At 43.4% G+C, this 12,074-nt stretch overlaps 1 protein-coding gene across 2 annotated transcripts in view; it reads left to right on the top strand.

The window, feature by feature from the left end:
• Nucleotides 1-286: 286 nt before the first annotated feature.
• ptprn2 (protein tyrosine phosphatase receptor type N2) overlaps nt 287-12,074 on the top strand; it is a 163,424-nt gene continuing 151,636 nt past the window's right edge. For both annotated transcript variants that reach the window (XM_080864736.1, XM_080864737.1), the window contains exon 1: nt 287-571. In XM_080864736.1, coding sequence (XP_080720862.1) covers nt 460-571 — 112 coding nt within the window. In that variant the 5' untranslated portion in view covers nt 287-459. The remainder of the gene's footprint in view (nt 572-12,074) is intronic.

The following is a 12,074-nucleotide window of genomic DNA, read 5'->3' on the forward strand; positions in this document are numbered from 1 at the left end:
CTGTAACTCCCCTGCAGTGCGCGTCATTTGTTTCCCCCAGTCATCTAAATCAGTCCTATCAATCAATCTGAACATGTGGGGGTTTTCACCCCCCACCCCGGTTTCTGTATGTTGGCTGCAAGCCTTTCGGGCAGTGATCATTCACATCTCTCCTTTCCATCCATGCACCCCTCCCGGCTCGGTTGCATGCTGCACGCATCATCCCTCCTCACCATGTGTGTTTGACGTCAGAAACTTAGGAGGGGCTCCTCCGTGAGGCTGGTTGCTGTTTGTGGTGCTGAAACAACGCCTGTATTGTGTTGCCGTTTAGCCACTTCGGCTCCAGTTTCTACCCGTTTTTTCCGTATTGTTATTATTATTATCTGAGCCCTCCGACATGCTCTCTCTGTGAGTCTCCTCCGAGCGGCCGACACTTTGAGTTTGGGGTTAAACAACATGCTGTTTTAGCGGAGGTGAGCGATGGATTGGAGTATAGGCAGGAGCGGTATGGATTCAGTCTGGTGTCCCGTCCTCTTCGCGGCATTGGCTGTCAGCCTTTGCTCCTCACCTGCCCTCGCCGACAGAAAATTTGGTAAGCAGCTGTGCTCCACTTTCTGTTATTGCTTTTTTTTTTTTGTAACATATCATGTGTTTTAGGTTTTTAGTTGTTTTTCTTTTGTATGTACGCTCACAGGCTCTGTCCGTGGTGCTAAATCCTCCCGAGTTGCCCTCTTTTGGCTCGATCTCTAATATAAACAGTTGCTCTCTTTGCAGAAAAGTTCCTAATGCATGCTGAGACTCATAATGTCGGTATTTGCAAACAGTGTATCACCGTCTTGGTGCAAACTTACCTGTGCCGTGGGCAAGACTGGATGAAACCTGAACAGGGAAAAGTTACATAACCTCTCAGGCCTCATGGACACAATCTTTCCTGCACACTTTTTGTATGTGTGACCACCTTTTACCTCCTTCATCTCTAGCAATGCATCCCATTTCATATTCCTTTAACAGTTTCCCAGCACATAAAAATTACTCACACGTTCCCTTAAGGAGCATGCAATTTTAAACTCAGTTAAATATTTGATGACATCCTATATGCTCCCCGGGAAAAGAGGGCATATTTCATATCGCTATGTTTCATATTCAGACTTGGCTGAGGTAAATTTTCATTACCCTTGATTTGTTCTTCCAGCCCTGCCTCAGACACTGCTCTGTGATTTGAAAGAAAAGAGTGGCAGATGTCCAAAGAGTGATGTATTGGAGCAGCCGCAGTGATAATTGTGTCCGTTTAATGAGACATATGAGAGATTAAATGATTCATTTTCCTGCTTCAGTAGTGTGTGAGCTCATTTACACTGAAAAAAAAATCAGATGTACTGATCCAGCATCAGGAGGCGGAGCACATATTTTCATAAACTTTATCATGAGCTAGAGGCGAATATAGGTCTCTGGTCGCCTCTTCTGCTCTGATGATTCATACAGACACTGAGCTGCATCATATTCTGTATATTTAGAACAGGAGGAAGCCCTTTGGTAACCTGTTGTCTTATTTTCTCATATAAACACATATATTCTAAGTGATCAGATTAACAAATACAATAATATGGAAAGCCCAGAACTTACCCTTTTGTTCACTGGGTTTTTCTCTCTGCAAGTTGGCTAATTTATTCTTCAAATTCTTGTGAATGAGTCAGTGCTCATATTCCCCGAGTGCATTTCTCTCATTGAATTCTCAGAGTGTTTTTCTGTGTGTGTGAATGAGGTCTCCATTGTCAGAGTGTGGCTGAGAGTTGGGGATGGTTATTGTTTTTAATGAGCCCCACTGCGGATTATGCCATGTCATAGGGAAGATTTGGATCAAAGTGCACTCATGATGTGACTCTATTTATATAGCATATGTAAAGCTCTCTCCATATGTGTGTGTATATATATATATATATAAATATATGTGTGTCTTGATCTAAAAATAACCACATCGTTGTGTTTGTGTGGGAGAGACGGTGAGAGCACGCTGTGTGTGGGTGTATACATCCTGCATGTCTGAGAGCACATGAAAGCCAGACGGAGAAAATAAGTCTGCAGCTACAAGCTCTGAAAATGCAGTTAATGGCTGTGATATTTAAGTAGTGGTGTGAATTTATGTCCATACGCACAACATTTTCCACATTGGCTCAAAGACTCCACCCCTGAGACACTTCAGCAGTTATCCAAACCTATTATTTGCTGTGTGGGAATAAAGAGATGAGCATTAGTGATCATTAGTGTTTTCATCGATTCTGCATACAGGTCAACTCAACTACTGATTCCTGATAAATGTTCTTTGTAGAATGAAAAGAAGACGCACGCCAAAGACTGTATATAAAAGACTGATATGGCACTATGACATCACTAGGTAGGCACAGCCTGTTTGGTTGTTTTTCAATAAATAGGACAAAAATGTTTAATACATCAAAGAAGAAGACTTAAAACTGGTGACGAGACCATTGACTTATCGGGGGAGTGTTACTGAGGTCATAGATCAAGTAAAGCTGTACAAGTCCCCCACTGCTAGCTATTAGAAAGAATGCAGGTTTAAGCTGCATTATGTGGGGGGGAAAGTATCTGGCTAACATCACCTAATCTTTGAATTCAGGTGTTTTCAGTCCCGTTATCACAGGTGTATAAAATCAAGTACCAAGCCATGAAGTCTGCCTCTACAAACATTGTGAAAGAATGTGTTTTTGTAGAGAGCCCACTGAATTTGAGTATGGTGCTGTGGTAGGAGGCCAACGTTGCATCTCTAGAGATTTGATGTTTCACAATCAGCTGTAAGAGATATTCTTGCAAAGTAGGAGTGTTTAGGAAGCACAACAACTGAGCCACAAAGTGGCAGATCACGTTGTCAAGGTTTGCAGGTTGTAGACCCGAATGCAGACTTCATAAACAAAAAACAAAACAAAGTAGAAAAAAATAAATAAATAAAAGTACCACAGAATTTATGTTATTTCATTTCCCACGCACAAAGATGGATGGACAAGAACGCCTTACGATTCTAGATTCTGAGGAAAACGGGGGCTTTAATTAAATATTGGAGGTAATCGGGGAGACTGGAAACATCGGGGTAACAAGACACAGCTGAAAGTGATTCAATATTGAAGGAAATGAAAGTAATGACTCAAGAGGACCAGTAAAACAGAGTAACTGCATAACAGAGACAAACACTTGACAGCGATGTATGCGATGACACCAGGAAGGCTAATTTGAACTAAAATGCAGGGAATCAAATATAAAGTAATCTAGAAAAAGATTTACAGGGCAATGGATTAGAAAAGTAGCAAGAACTAAAATCTAACCAGATTCTAGAGTTCAAACAGAAAATAGAGACAATAATATAATCTTTAACATCAGCACCAAAACTGTGTGTTGGGAACTTCATTACATGGGTTTCAATGACGGAGCAGCTCCAGCAGGTGAAATGTGCAGGTGCCCCAGTATGTTTGTCCATATAGGTCGCGTCATTATTGGCTGAAAGCACCTTTTTTGTACACTCTGTGGCTTAATCAATGAATCAATGCAACTGGCAGAAAAACATGCCAGCATTGTAATAAGGGCCTGATAAGCTTGGAAGCAGAGGATTTTGATGGTTGGACACCTCTGAACCTACTTAAACTGATTCTGGATTCCCACCACTGGTAATAATATAACAACAGCAAAACAGAAACACAAGATTAGAATAAACTCATTCTTTGCTGCTTCGCTCGATGCACAGGTAATCATCCGTTTTGCAACATACTATGGCCAAGATTTATAACAAAGACAATTTTTCTTTTCATTATGTCCTGAAACGAGTGACTGGGCCCATGAACTTAGCAGAAAAGTGTTTTAGATGTCAAGATTGAAAGCTGTTTTCCAACAGACTAGAAGTGTTTTTACAACCACAGCTATTGCCATCAGCAGGTTTGTGGCTGTTCTGAACTGAGGAGCTACATCCATGTTTTATACTGTCTACAGATAGGAAGAGAAGCAATATCTAGTAAATATTAGTGGTTTTAAATCGCATTTTAACTTGTGGAGGGTTTACAATCATAATTATTAAGCCTTAACGAATTGGTTGCAACATAACTGTGGAGTCAGAAATGCATCTAGCATAAAAATTGAATGACTACAAATGTAAATGAAATGTAAATAAGAAAAATTTAGTTAATCCATCTAACAGCTTTGTTGGTAGATGGACTTTTCCCCAAATACTTTAAAGAAAGTATAAAGCCAACTCTAGGAAGCATTTTAACTGATGTTTTGTGGGTTCGTGTTGTAGTAATTTACTAAATTAATCAGCTTAAAGGCAGAACGCTAAACTAAATTACAGCAATTCTGTTTTCTAACCTGAACTATTTTGGCTGCAAAACTTGAATCCTAAAGAAGATAAAAGTAAACTTCCCCAAAGTTAAATGTTGTTTTCTCCTGGCAGCTACAATGCCTAAAATAGCCTAAAACATGCCACCATTACCCATCACTATTGAAACTTTAAACCCTTTATTCCTCCTGTATTTGCTGTTCGTCGTCTCTGTGGTGCACTAAAATTTTCGATTGGTTTAGATTCGCTCACACGGCGTGCCATTTTGTTGCCTTGACCCAGCTGCTGACGTCTGAGCGGCTTCTTCTGGGAGGACGCTCTGGTCTTCCAAAGACTGGGAGAGGTCATGGACTGGTTAACGCGTTTCCAACTTGTTCCCACCAAGGTGACTCACTAACCAGCCTTGAGTCTGCCGCCTTGAAAGTGAGATGTAATTCAAAAGCACAGCACTTGTAAATTAACCAAAAGGCAGCGGCATTTAAAAAGCTTAACAGCACTCTTACACTTTAATTTTGCCTCAGTGTACGCGAAGGCCTGCTGTGCTCGTAATTGATGAAAGAGGCAGAAAGATTTTTATCAAAGGATTGGCAACTATTCATCTTTATTTGAAGAGTGCTGAAAGGTTAATGCCTTGTTTACACAAAGTTAGAAAAAACATAATTTAAATAATGAATTTATTGACTCCAGCACAGATTGTAGCCAATAGAAAATTAGCAGAAACACTCTAGTGCCTTGCGATCAGTATTTCCATCAGGATTGTTGTTAAAATTCTGTTCAGCATCTCTGCTTTGTTTGCAGAGGTTTGGCAGTGACAAGAATCCCAATACAACTACTGAAAAAATCCCAGTGTTTGTTAGCTACGCAGGTAGCTTTTCTCCAGCTTGCAGGTGCTGTTTATGAGAAAAAAATGTACTTTCAGCAACATTTGCTATATGTAAATAATAAAAGAAAGAAATATTAATCCTTTAAAGGTTATGAGCAGCTCCGAGGATTTAATAAAGGGAAAGCAGAGCAGTCTAGCTGCTATCGAGGTGTTGTTGCGATTCTAATAATGCACACACAAATCTAGCAGGAACACTGAGATCAGACTGAGCAGAGTTTAACATGGACACGCGGGGCTTGTGACAGCCTCTGAGCAAATCTGTTCCACTCCCCCCTTCAACACACTTTTTACACACAAATTAAGGAGTGTTAGAGGATATATTGATTGATATGTGACCTTTCTCCAATGTGTACATTGGAGATGTGCTTTAAGGCTGCACTGTCTGTCTGTTGTTTTTTTCTTTACAGCTGGCTCTCAGCAGCCACCGCCTAACATACCCAGACAAGTGGGATTTGATTAACTGGCTGCTGAGCTGTATGTATTTTGCCACAGCCCTCTGTCATCCAATAGATATCAGGACTGAGTGGTAATCAAGCATCTCATAGTGGTAATAAATCAACAGAGGCGATCGAAATGTGCAGCAGTATTAGGATTGATATTTTACTACAGCACAGATTATGAACATGGTGAAGTCTGCATCCACAAGCAGGACATCTTGCTTCAGTGGAAGTTGTCTTTTTTCATCCTTTATGCTGCGTGGTTTAGGATGTCTTCTTTTTTGTGGCACTAGGGCACAAAATGTGCATTCCCCCAACCTGTTGGCAGCGGTTTCTGGAGGCTGCTCGGTGTCACTGGGTGAACTGGGTGGCAAACAATGCAAATCAGCAAAAACCTCTTGACATTGCTTTGGTTGCAGAATGCTGTGGTTGTCTGTAGTTCTCTCTTAGTTTCTCTGCAAATACTTGCTAACTAAAAACTCAAAAAAGTGTCAAATGAATTTTGAAACAGGTCGGCACAACTTTGACTCGCCATTTCCACTCTCACTTTTCACTGTTTTGCTATAGTTCGGAGAGTAGCTGGACAGGGTTAGTAGACAAGTCACTTCCATTCAAACTATGACGTCAGCAACGTGCTAGCGACCAAAGCAAACACAAGGATGTTTTTGCCACCAGTTGGGGAAAACACATCATTCCATAGCAACAGGTGGTTGCCAGGGGGTGATCACTGACAAGTCTGTAGGTCTGCGTGACTGGGACTTCAGCAGTGACTGCCATGAAGTTAATGCCACATTAACTTGTCCACCAGTGCAGTATGCAAAACCTCTATAGAAGCAGGTGCAATGTATTTGAAGCCGTTACCATAAACCAGGGGTGGGGAACTCCAGGCCTCAAGTGCCGGTGTCCTGCAGGTTTTAGATATCACCCTGGGTCAGCAGATCTGAATCAAACGATTAGTTCATAACCAGGCCTCTGAAGAACTTCAAGACATGTTGAGGAGGTAATTTAGCCATTTAAATCAGCTGTGTTGGATCAAGGACACATATAAAACCTGCAGGACACCGGCCCTCGACGCCTGGAGTTCCCCCACCCCTGCCATAGACTGTATATGAAAGATCAACCCAGTCATCACACAGTAGAAACGCTTTGGACGTTTTTAAGCCTCAATTTTAATAATTTGGCTGCTTTCATTTAATTTTTGGGGACAATTTTATTTAGAATTTACAGAAATTTCACTTAAAAACTAGAGCGTCCTGTGCCGTACCATATTGTCCCCAGACATACTGGTATAAATACATTTTTACATGGTCAAAAAAAGTGTAATATTATGATATCAGTGGTTTATCAAGACCACAAGTTTGTTTCATAGCCCACACAATGACACAAGCCCGAGAACATCTGAGAGCGAGAGCGGGTGCCAGTCTTGAGCGGTACTGCTTCATCAACCTCCAACAAAGTAGGCTACACTTTGTACACTATTAAAAAAAAACCTGTTCCTGATAAAGGTGGAAACAACAAACTCGTTTCACCACTTGAAAAAAACAAAAAACACCAGGAGTACCACTAAGCTATGAAGACACACGAGGAGGTGCTAGCAGACGGTGATGTGCGACCCAAAAGTAAACAAATGACTCAGCAGAGTGTCACTGGAGCGCTCACTCACTGCACTCAATATGACAGAAAGACCAAACGATGGATGGGAATTACTGATGCAGTTAAATGATGGAAAAGCAGCATTATGTGACAATATAAGAGTTGCAAAGTTCAGTGACTTTAATTACTCTACACTAAAGTGTTAAGCTGTTGTTTTATACTTACAAATTTCCAGAGAAAACACTACCTGGGCTACATTTCTGCTTTTGACGTATCCTTTATCACTATAAATAATGGTGTGTCACTACTATTGCACTATAATACTGCTGCTGCTTGTGGCAATAGATGCGAGTTCAGATGAGGTAGTCTGTCATCACTGACAGCAGCTCATTGGAAATGAAGGATGGAAAACGCCCTTTATTTTATTTGCACTAATAAATGCTGCTGCCTGCAAACTGCATTCACCATAATTATCATCATTGCAAATTTCCTTGAAATTTTGTGATATAATTTTGGGGCTACAGCCTCCACCCCTAGCTGTCAGTACAATTAACTACACAGAAAGTCATATTATTTATTGGATAATTCCTTGAAAAACACCAGTACAACTTCCGACACCCACCCCAGAGGTCCTTGTCAGTAGTTCGAATTAGCTCGCACACAGCAGCCACCCGTCAGATAAAGTGGGAATGCCCCTGAAATTGACGTGCGCATTTTTGAAAATGAATGTGGATAAAGTTCATTCATTCATCTTGACCCTAAAATTGTTCTGTTACAACCTTTTACTCCTTTTGGATATGCCAAGTAGGCAATACTTCCATAAATACATGGACGAAGAAAATGTAAATTTGATGCAGAAATATCTGCTGCTGACAAAAAAGTATGAAGAAGAGGAGTTGGGAGGTTCTCTTTGGTGCTTTGAATTAAACCACAACAAGTTCATAGTGCCAGTGTGGGCAGTTATGTTTACAGGTGTTAAGCTACTAGATAACACATTAAGGGAGCAAACAAGTGATCAAAGACCTTCTTCTGCACAAACATATCTGCAACAGATTTTCACTGTAAGATATTTTACTCTGGGCCAAAGCAGAAGAAGGTATAGTCAAACACCTCATGCATGTATGTATATGAGTTTTCTAGTAATGAAAACTCCTCTGCCACCAAAATTGCTAATTAAGTTAAAACTCATATAAGGACGAGAACTAATATGACTGCCAGACTAATAAAAACCCGGCTTTGATGGCTCTCCTACTCTCAGTAAAGGTCACAGTGCATTTTTCGTTTCTCTCAGGATGTCTGAGTCATCTTGACTGGTCTGGTGGAGTGTCAGGCCGAAGCGCCGGCCTTCAGCTCAGCCTTTATTGACACTTCGTATGAGGAGCCCTTCTACAATTCACTAAGGGCTTTGACTCATCTAATAAATGGCAAACCATTTATTGGATGAGTTTTCATTGTGCAGTACATCCCCCTCTTCGTGCACATGGCAGCACATGATGGTTAAATAAGCATTTGGTGTGCTATTTGCAAAGCCTGTTTTTCCAAATTAATAAACTCAACAGCTGCAGCATTCAGTACGAGTGTAACTGATCTGACATTAACAGTTCTGCCATCATCTGTTGCTGAATATAATATATATCTATTGATTCTCGCTAATAAAGCGCATACGGTGTTGTAAAGGACCTCTTCTCAGCCACACAGCTGCTGGAAGTCTTGTTTTCAGGATGACATGAATCGCAGACTGATAAGCTATTCGAGCGACGCTGTTTTTCAGATAGTCTGGGAAACTGGTATTTTTGAGTTTTTAGTTGATTTCACAATTGTACCCTTGAAAGTGCAAGGAAAAAAACGTAAAACAAAGCAGGCTGTGTATCCATGGCTTGGGTTGCTTCCACGGCTGGTGTGATAACAGGCGGAGGGTGGATTTTCTTTGTGATTCAACAGATGCTCAGAGGAGTGTGTTGGGAGCACGGCGGCTGGCTGTTCCTGTGTCTTTCCAGACAAATGTCGGCAGCTTATGAGAGGAATGAAGTCAGAATTGTGTCAAGATAGACGTGTCGAGACGATACATCTCGTTAGGCTCTCTTCAGTTCAAGGTGAACCTTGAAGATATTCTGGGTCAAGGAGGAGGAGTGCCGCCAGAGAAGCGAGGAAGGCGACATGTTCCAGGGGAAGTCTGCTTTTCTTTTAGACGCTAAAATTAGTTTATAGTTCAGTAGAGGCTCTTTCTTCCTCTGAGACTTGTCAGGTGTAAGAACATGACGCATTTGGACCTTTACGTTGATTAAAAACACAAACAAAGAAGGTGTTTTCCCGCTTGCGTGCCAACAACAGTGCAAAGAACGTGCTCCTTTTTGCACTCTCTCTCCTCTGCACACACCTGACACGGCGAGTGTTAAAAACGTCATCGGTTTTTACAAGGAGGAGTGGACGGCGTTTCTCAAGGTTCAAATTAACTGGTGTTGGTAAAGGGGTCAGAGTGAAGGTCACCTCTGTGTGGCGGAGCTAAGATTTATAATGAGGACAATAACACAGTAATGAGGATTCTGAAAGCTGTGAGCTGAGCACAGGAATTAATCTATACTATCTCAGCTGTGATTAAAGCAGTAACGTTCCGGTTTCGCCTTTGGGGGATGCTGATTAATACTCTGGGCCATTTCTCAGTGCAGCAGGAAAGGAAAATGACTGTTTGAAGGGAAAAAAGCAACAGAAAGATGGGTGTTTTCCTATATTTGTGACCAACTGTCTCATTTGAAGTACATTAGTAACATATATGAAGAGAAGAAAAAAGGTGACGGTGAGACAGCGGAGGCTCGAAGCGAGGAGGAGGTTTAAACCGTGTCTGCCGTCTATCGTGATGGGTAATGTGCGATCGTTGGCAATTAAAATCGACGAGCTCTCAGCACTGGTACGGAGTCAGAGGGAATACCGAGAGTGTAGCCTGATGTGTTTCACCGAATCATGGATGCACCAGGACATTCCCGATGAGAATGCTTCCGTGGAAGGCTTCCACACTGTTCGGGCGGACAGGGACAGCATCGCTAGCGGTAAGCGGAAAGGAGGTGGGCTTGCTGTTTTAGTTAACAACCGGTGGTGTAACCCTGCCAACATAACAATCAAAGAAAGGATTTGTTGCCCGGACACTGAACTGTGTGCTGTTGGACTCAGGCCGTATTATTTACCCAGGGAATTCTCTCACGTCATCTTGGTGGCTGTTTATGTACCCCCCTCTGCTAACCCCACAGCTGCATGTGACACTATCCACTCTGCCATAGCTCGGCTACAGACTCAGCACCCAAGTGCCTTTATTGTGATCTCGGGTGACTTCAACCATGTATCACTGGACAATACACTACCAACATTCAAACAATATGTGGACTGTCCCACCAGGGGAGAGAAAACTTTAGATTTACTGTATGCTAACGTCAAGGATGCATACAGCTCCTCCTCCCTCCCCCCACTTGGTAGGTCAGATCATAACCTGATTCACCTCACCCCCCGCTATGTGCCAATTGTGAGGAGGGAACCTGTGACCACCAGGACTGTCAGGAGGTGGTTAGAGGAGGCCTTAGCAGAACTACAGGGCTGTTTCGAGGTGACCGACTGGGAAACACTCTGTGAGCCTCACGCCGAGGACATCAATGGGCTTACTGAGTGTATCACAGACTACATAACTTTCTGCACCGACTCCATTGTTCCAGCTCAGACTGTTCATTGTTACCCAAATAACAAGCCGTGGGTGACTAAGGACATCAAAGCCCTCCTCAACAACAAGAAGAGGGCTTTCAGAGGGGGCAACAAAGAGGAGGTGAGGAAGGTCCAGGTGTTACTAAAGGACAAGATCAGAGAGGCTAAGGACAATTACAGGAGGAAGCTGGAGTGGAAACTCCAGCAGAACAGCATGAGAGAGGTGTGGAGGGGCATGAAGACCATCACTGGATTCAGGCCAACCAACAGCAGGGGAACTGAGGGAGGTGAGAATAGAGCCGACGAGTTGAATCTGTTTTTCAATAGATTCGACACCACAGTGTCTGCTCCCACCCCCACAACCTCACCTGTAGTCAGCCTGGAATCCAGAGCCACACCACTGTGCCAGCCTCTCTCTTCACATGTTGCCTCCTGTGAGATTCCTGACACCCCTCCCCCACCCATCACCTTCACTCAATACCAGGTTGAGATGCAAATGAGGAGACTTCACTCAGGCAAGTCTGCTGGACCAGACGGAGTGAGTCCCCTTGTCCTCAAGACCTGTGCCCCCCAGCTGTGTGGAGTCTTTCATAAACTGTTTATGCTGAGTCTGAGTCTGCAGAGGGTCCCGGTGATGTGGAAGACATCATGCCTCGTCCCTGTACCAAAGACGCCACGTCCCAGTGGCCCCCAGGATTACAGGCCCGTGGCATTGACCTCCCACATCATGAAGACCCTGGAAAGGCTCATCCTGGACCAGCTGCGACCCATAGTAAGACCACACCTGGATCCCCTTCAGTTCGCTTATCAGCCTCGTCTCGGAACTGAGGACGCCATCATCTACCTGCTCAATCGTGTCTACACCCATCTGGACCAGCCGGCGAGCACTGTGAGGGTCATGTTTTTTGACTTTTCCAGTGCTTTCAACACCATCAGGCCGACCAGGCCCAGGATCCTCCAGCAGCCACCAGGCCCAGGATCCTGCAGCAGCCACCAGGCCCAGGCTCTTCCAGCAGCCACCAGGCCCAGGCTCTTCCAGCAGCCACTAGGCCCAGGATCCTCCTGCTCCACCAGGCCCAGGATCCTCCAGCAGCCACCAGGCCCAGGCTCTTCCAGCAGCCACTAGGCCCAGGATCCTCCAGCAGCCACCAGGCCCAGGATCCTC

This window comes from Rhamphochromis sp. 'chilingali' (assembly GCF_963969265.1).
Source record: "Rhamphochromis sp. 'chilingali' genome assembly, chromosome: 18".
Lineage (NCBI taxonomy): Eukaryota > Metazoa > Chordata > Actinopteri > Cichliformes > Cichlidae > Rhamphochromis > Rhamphochromis sp. 'chilingali'.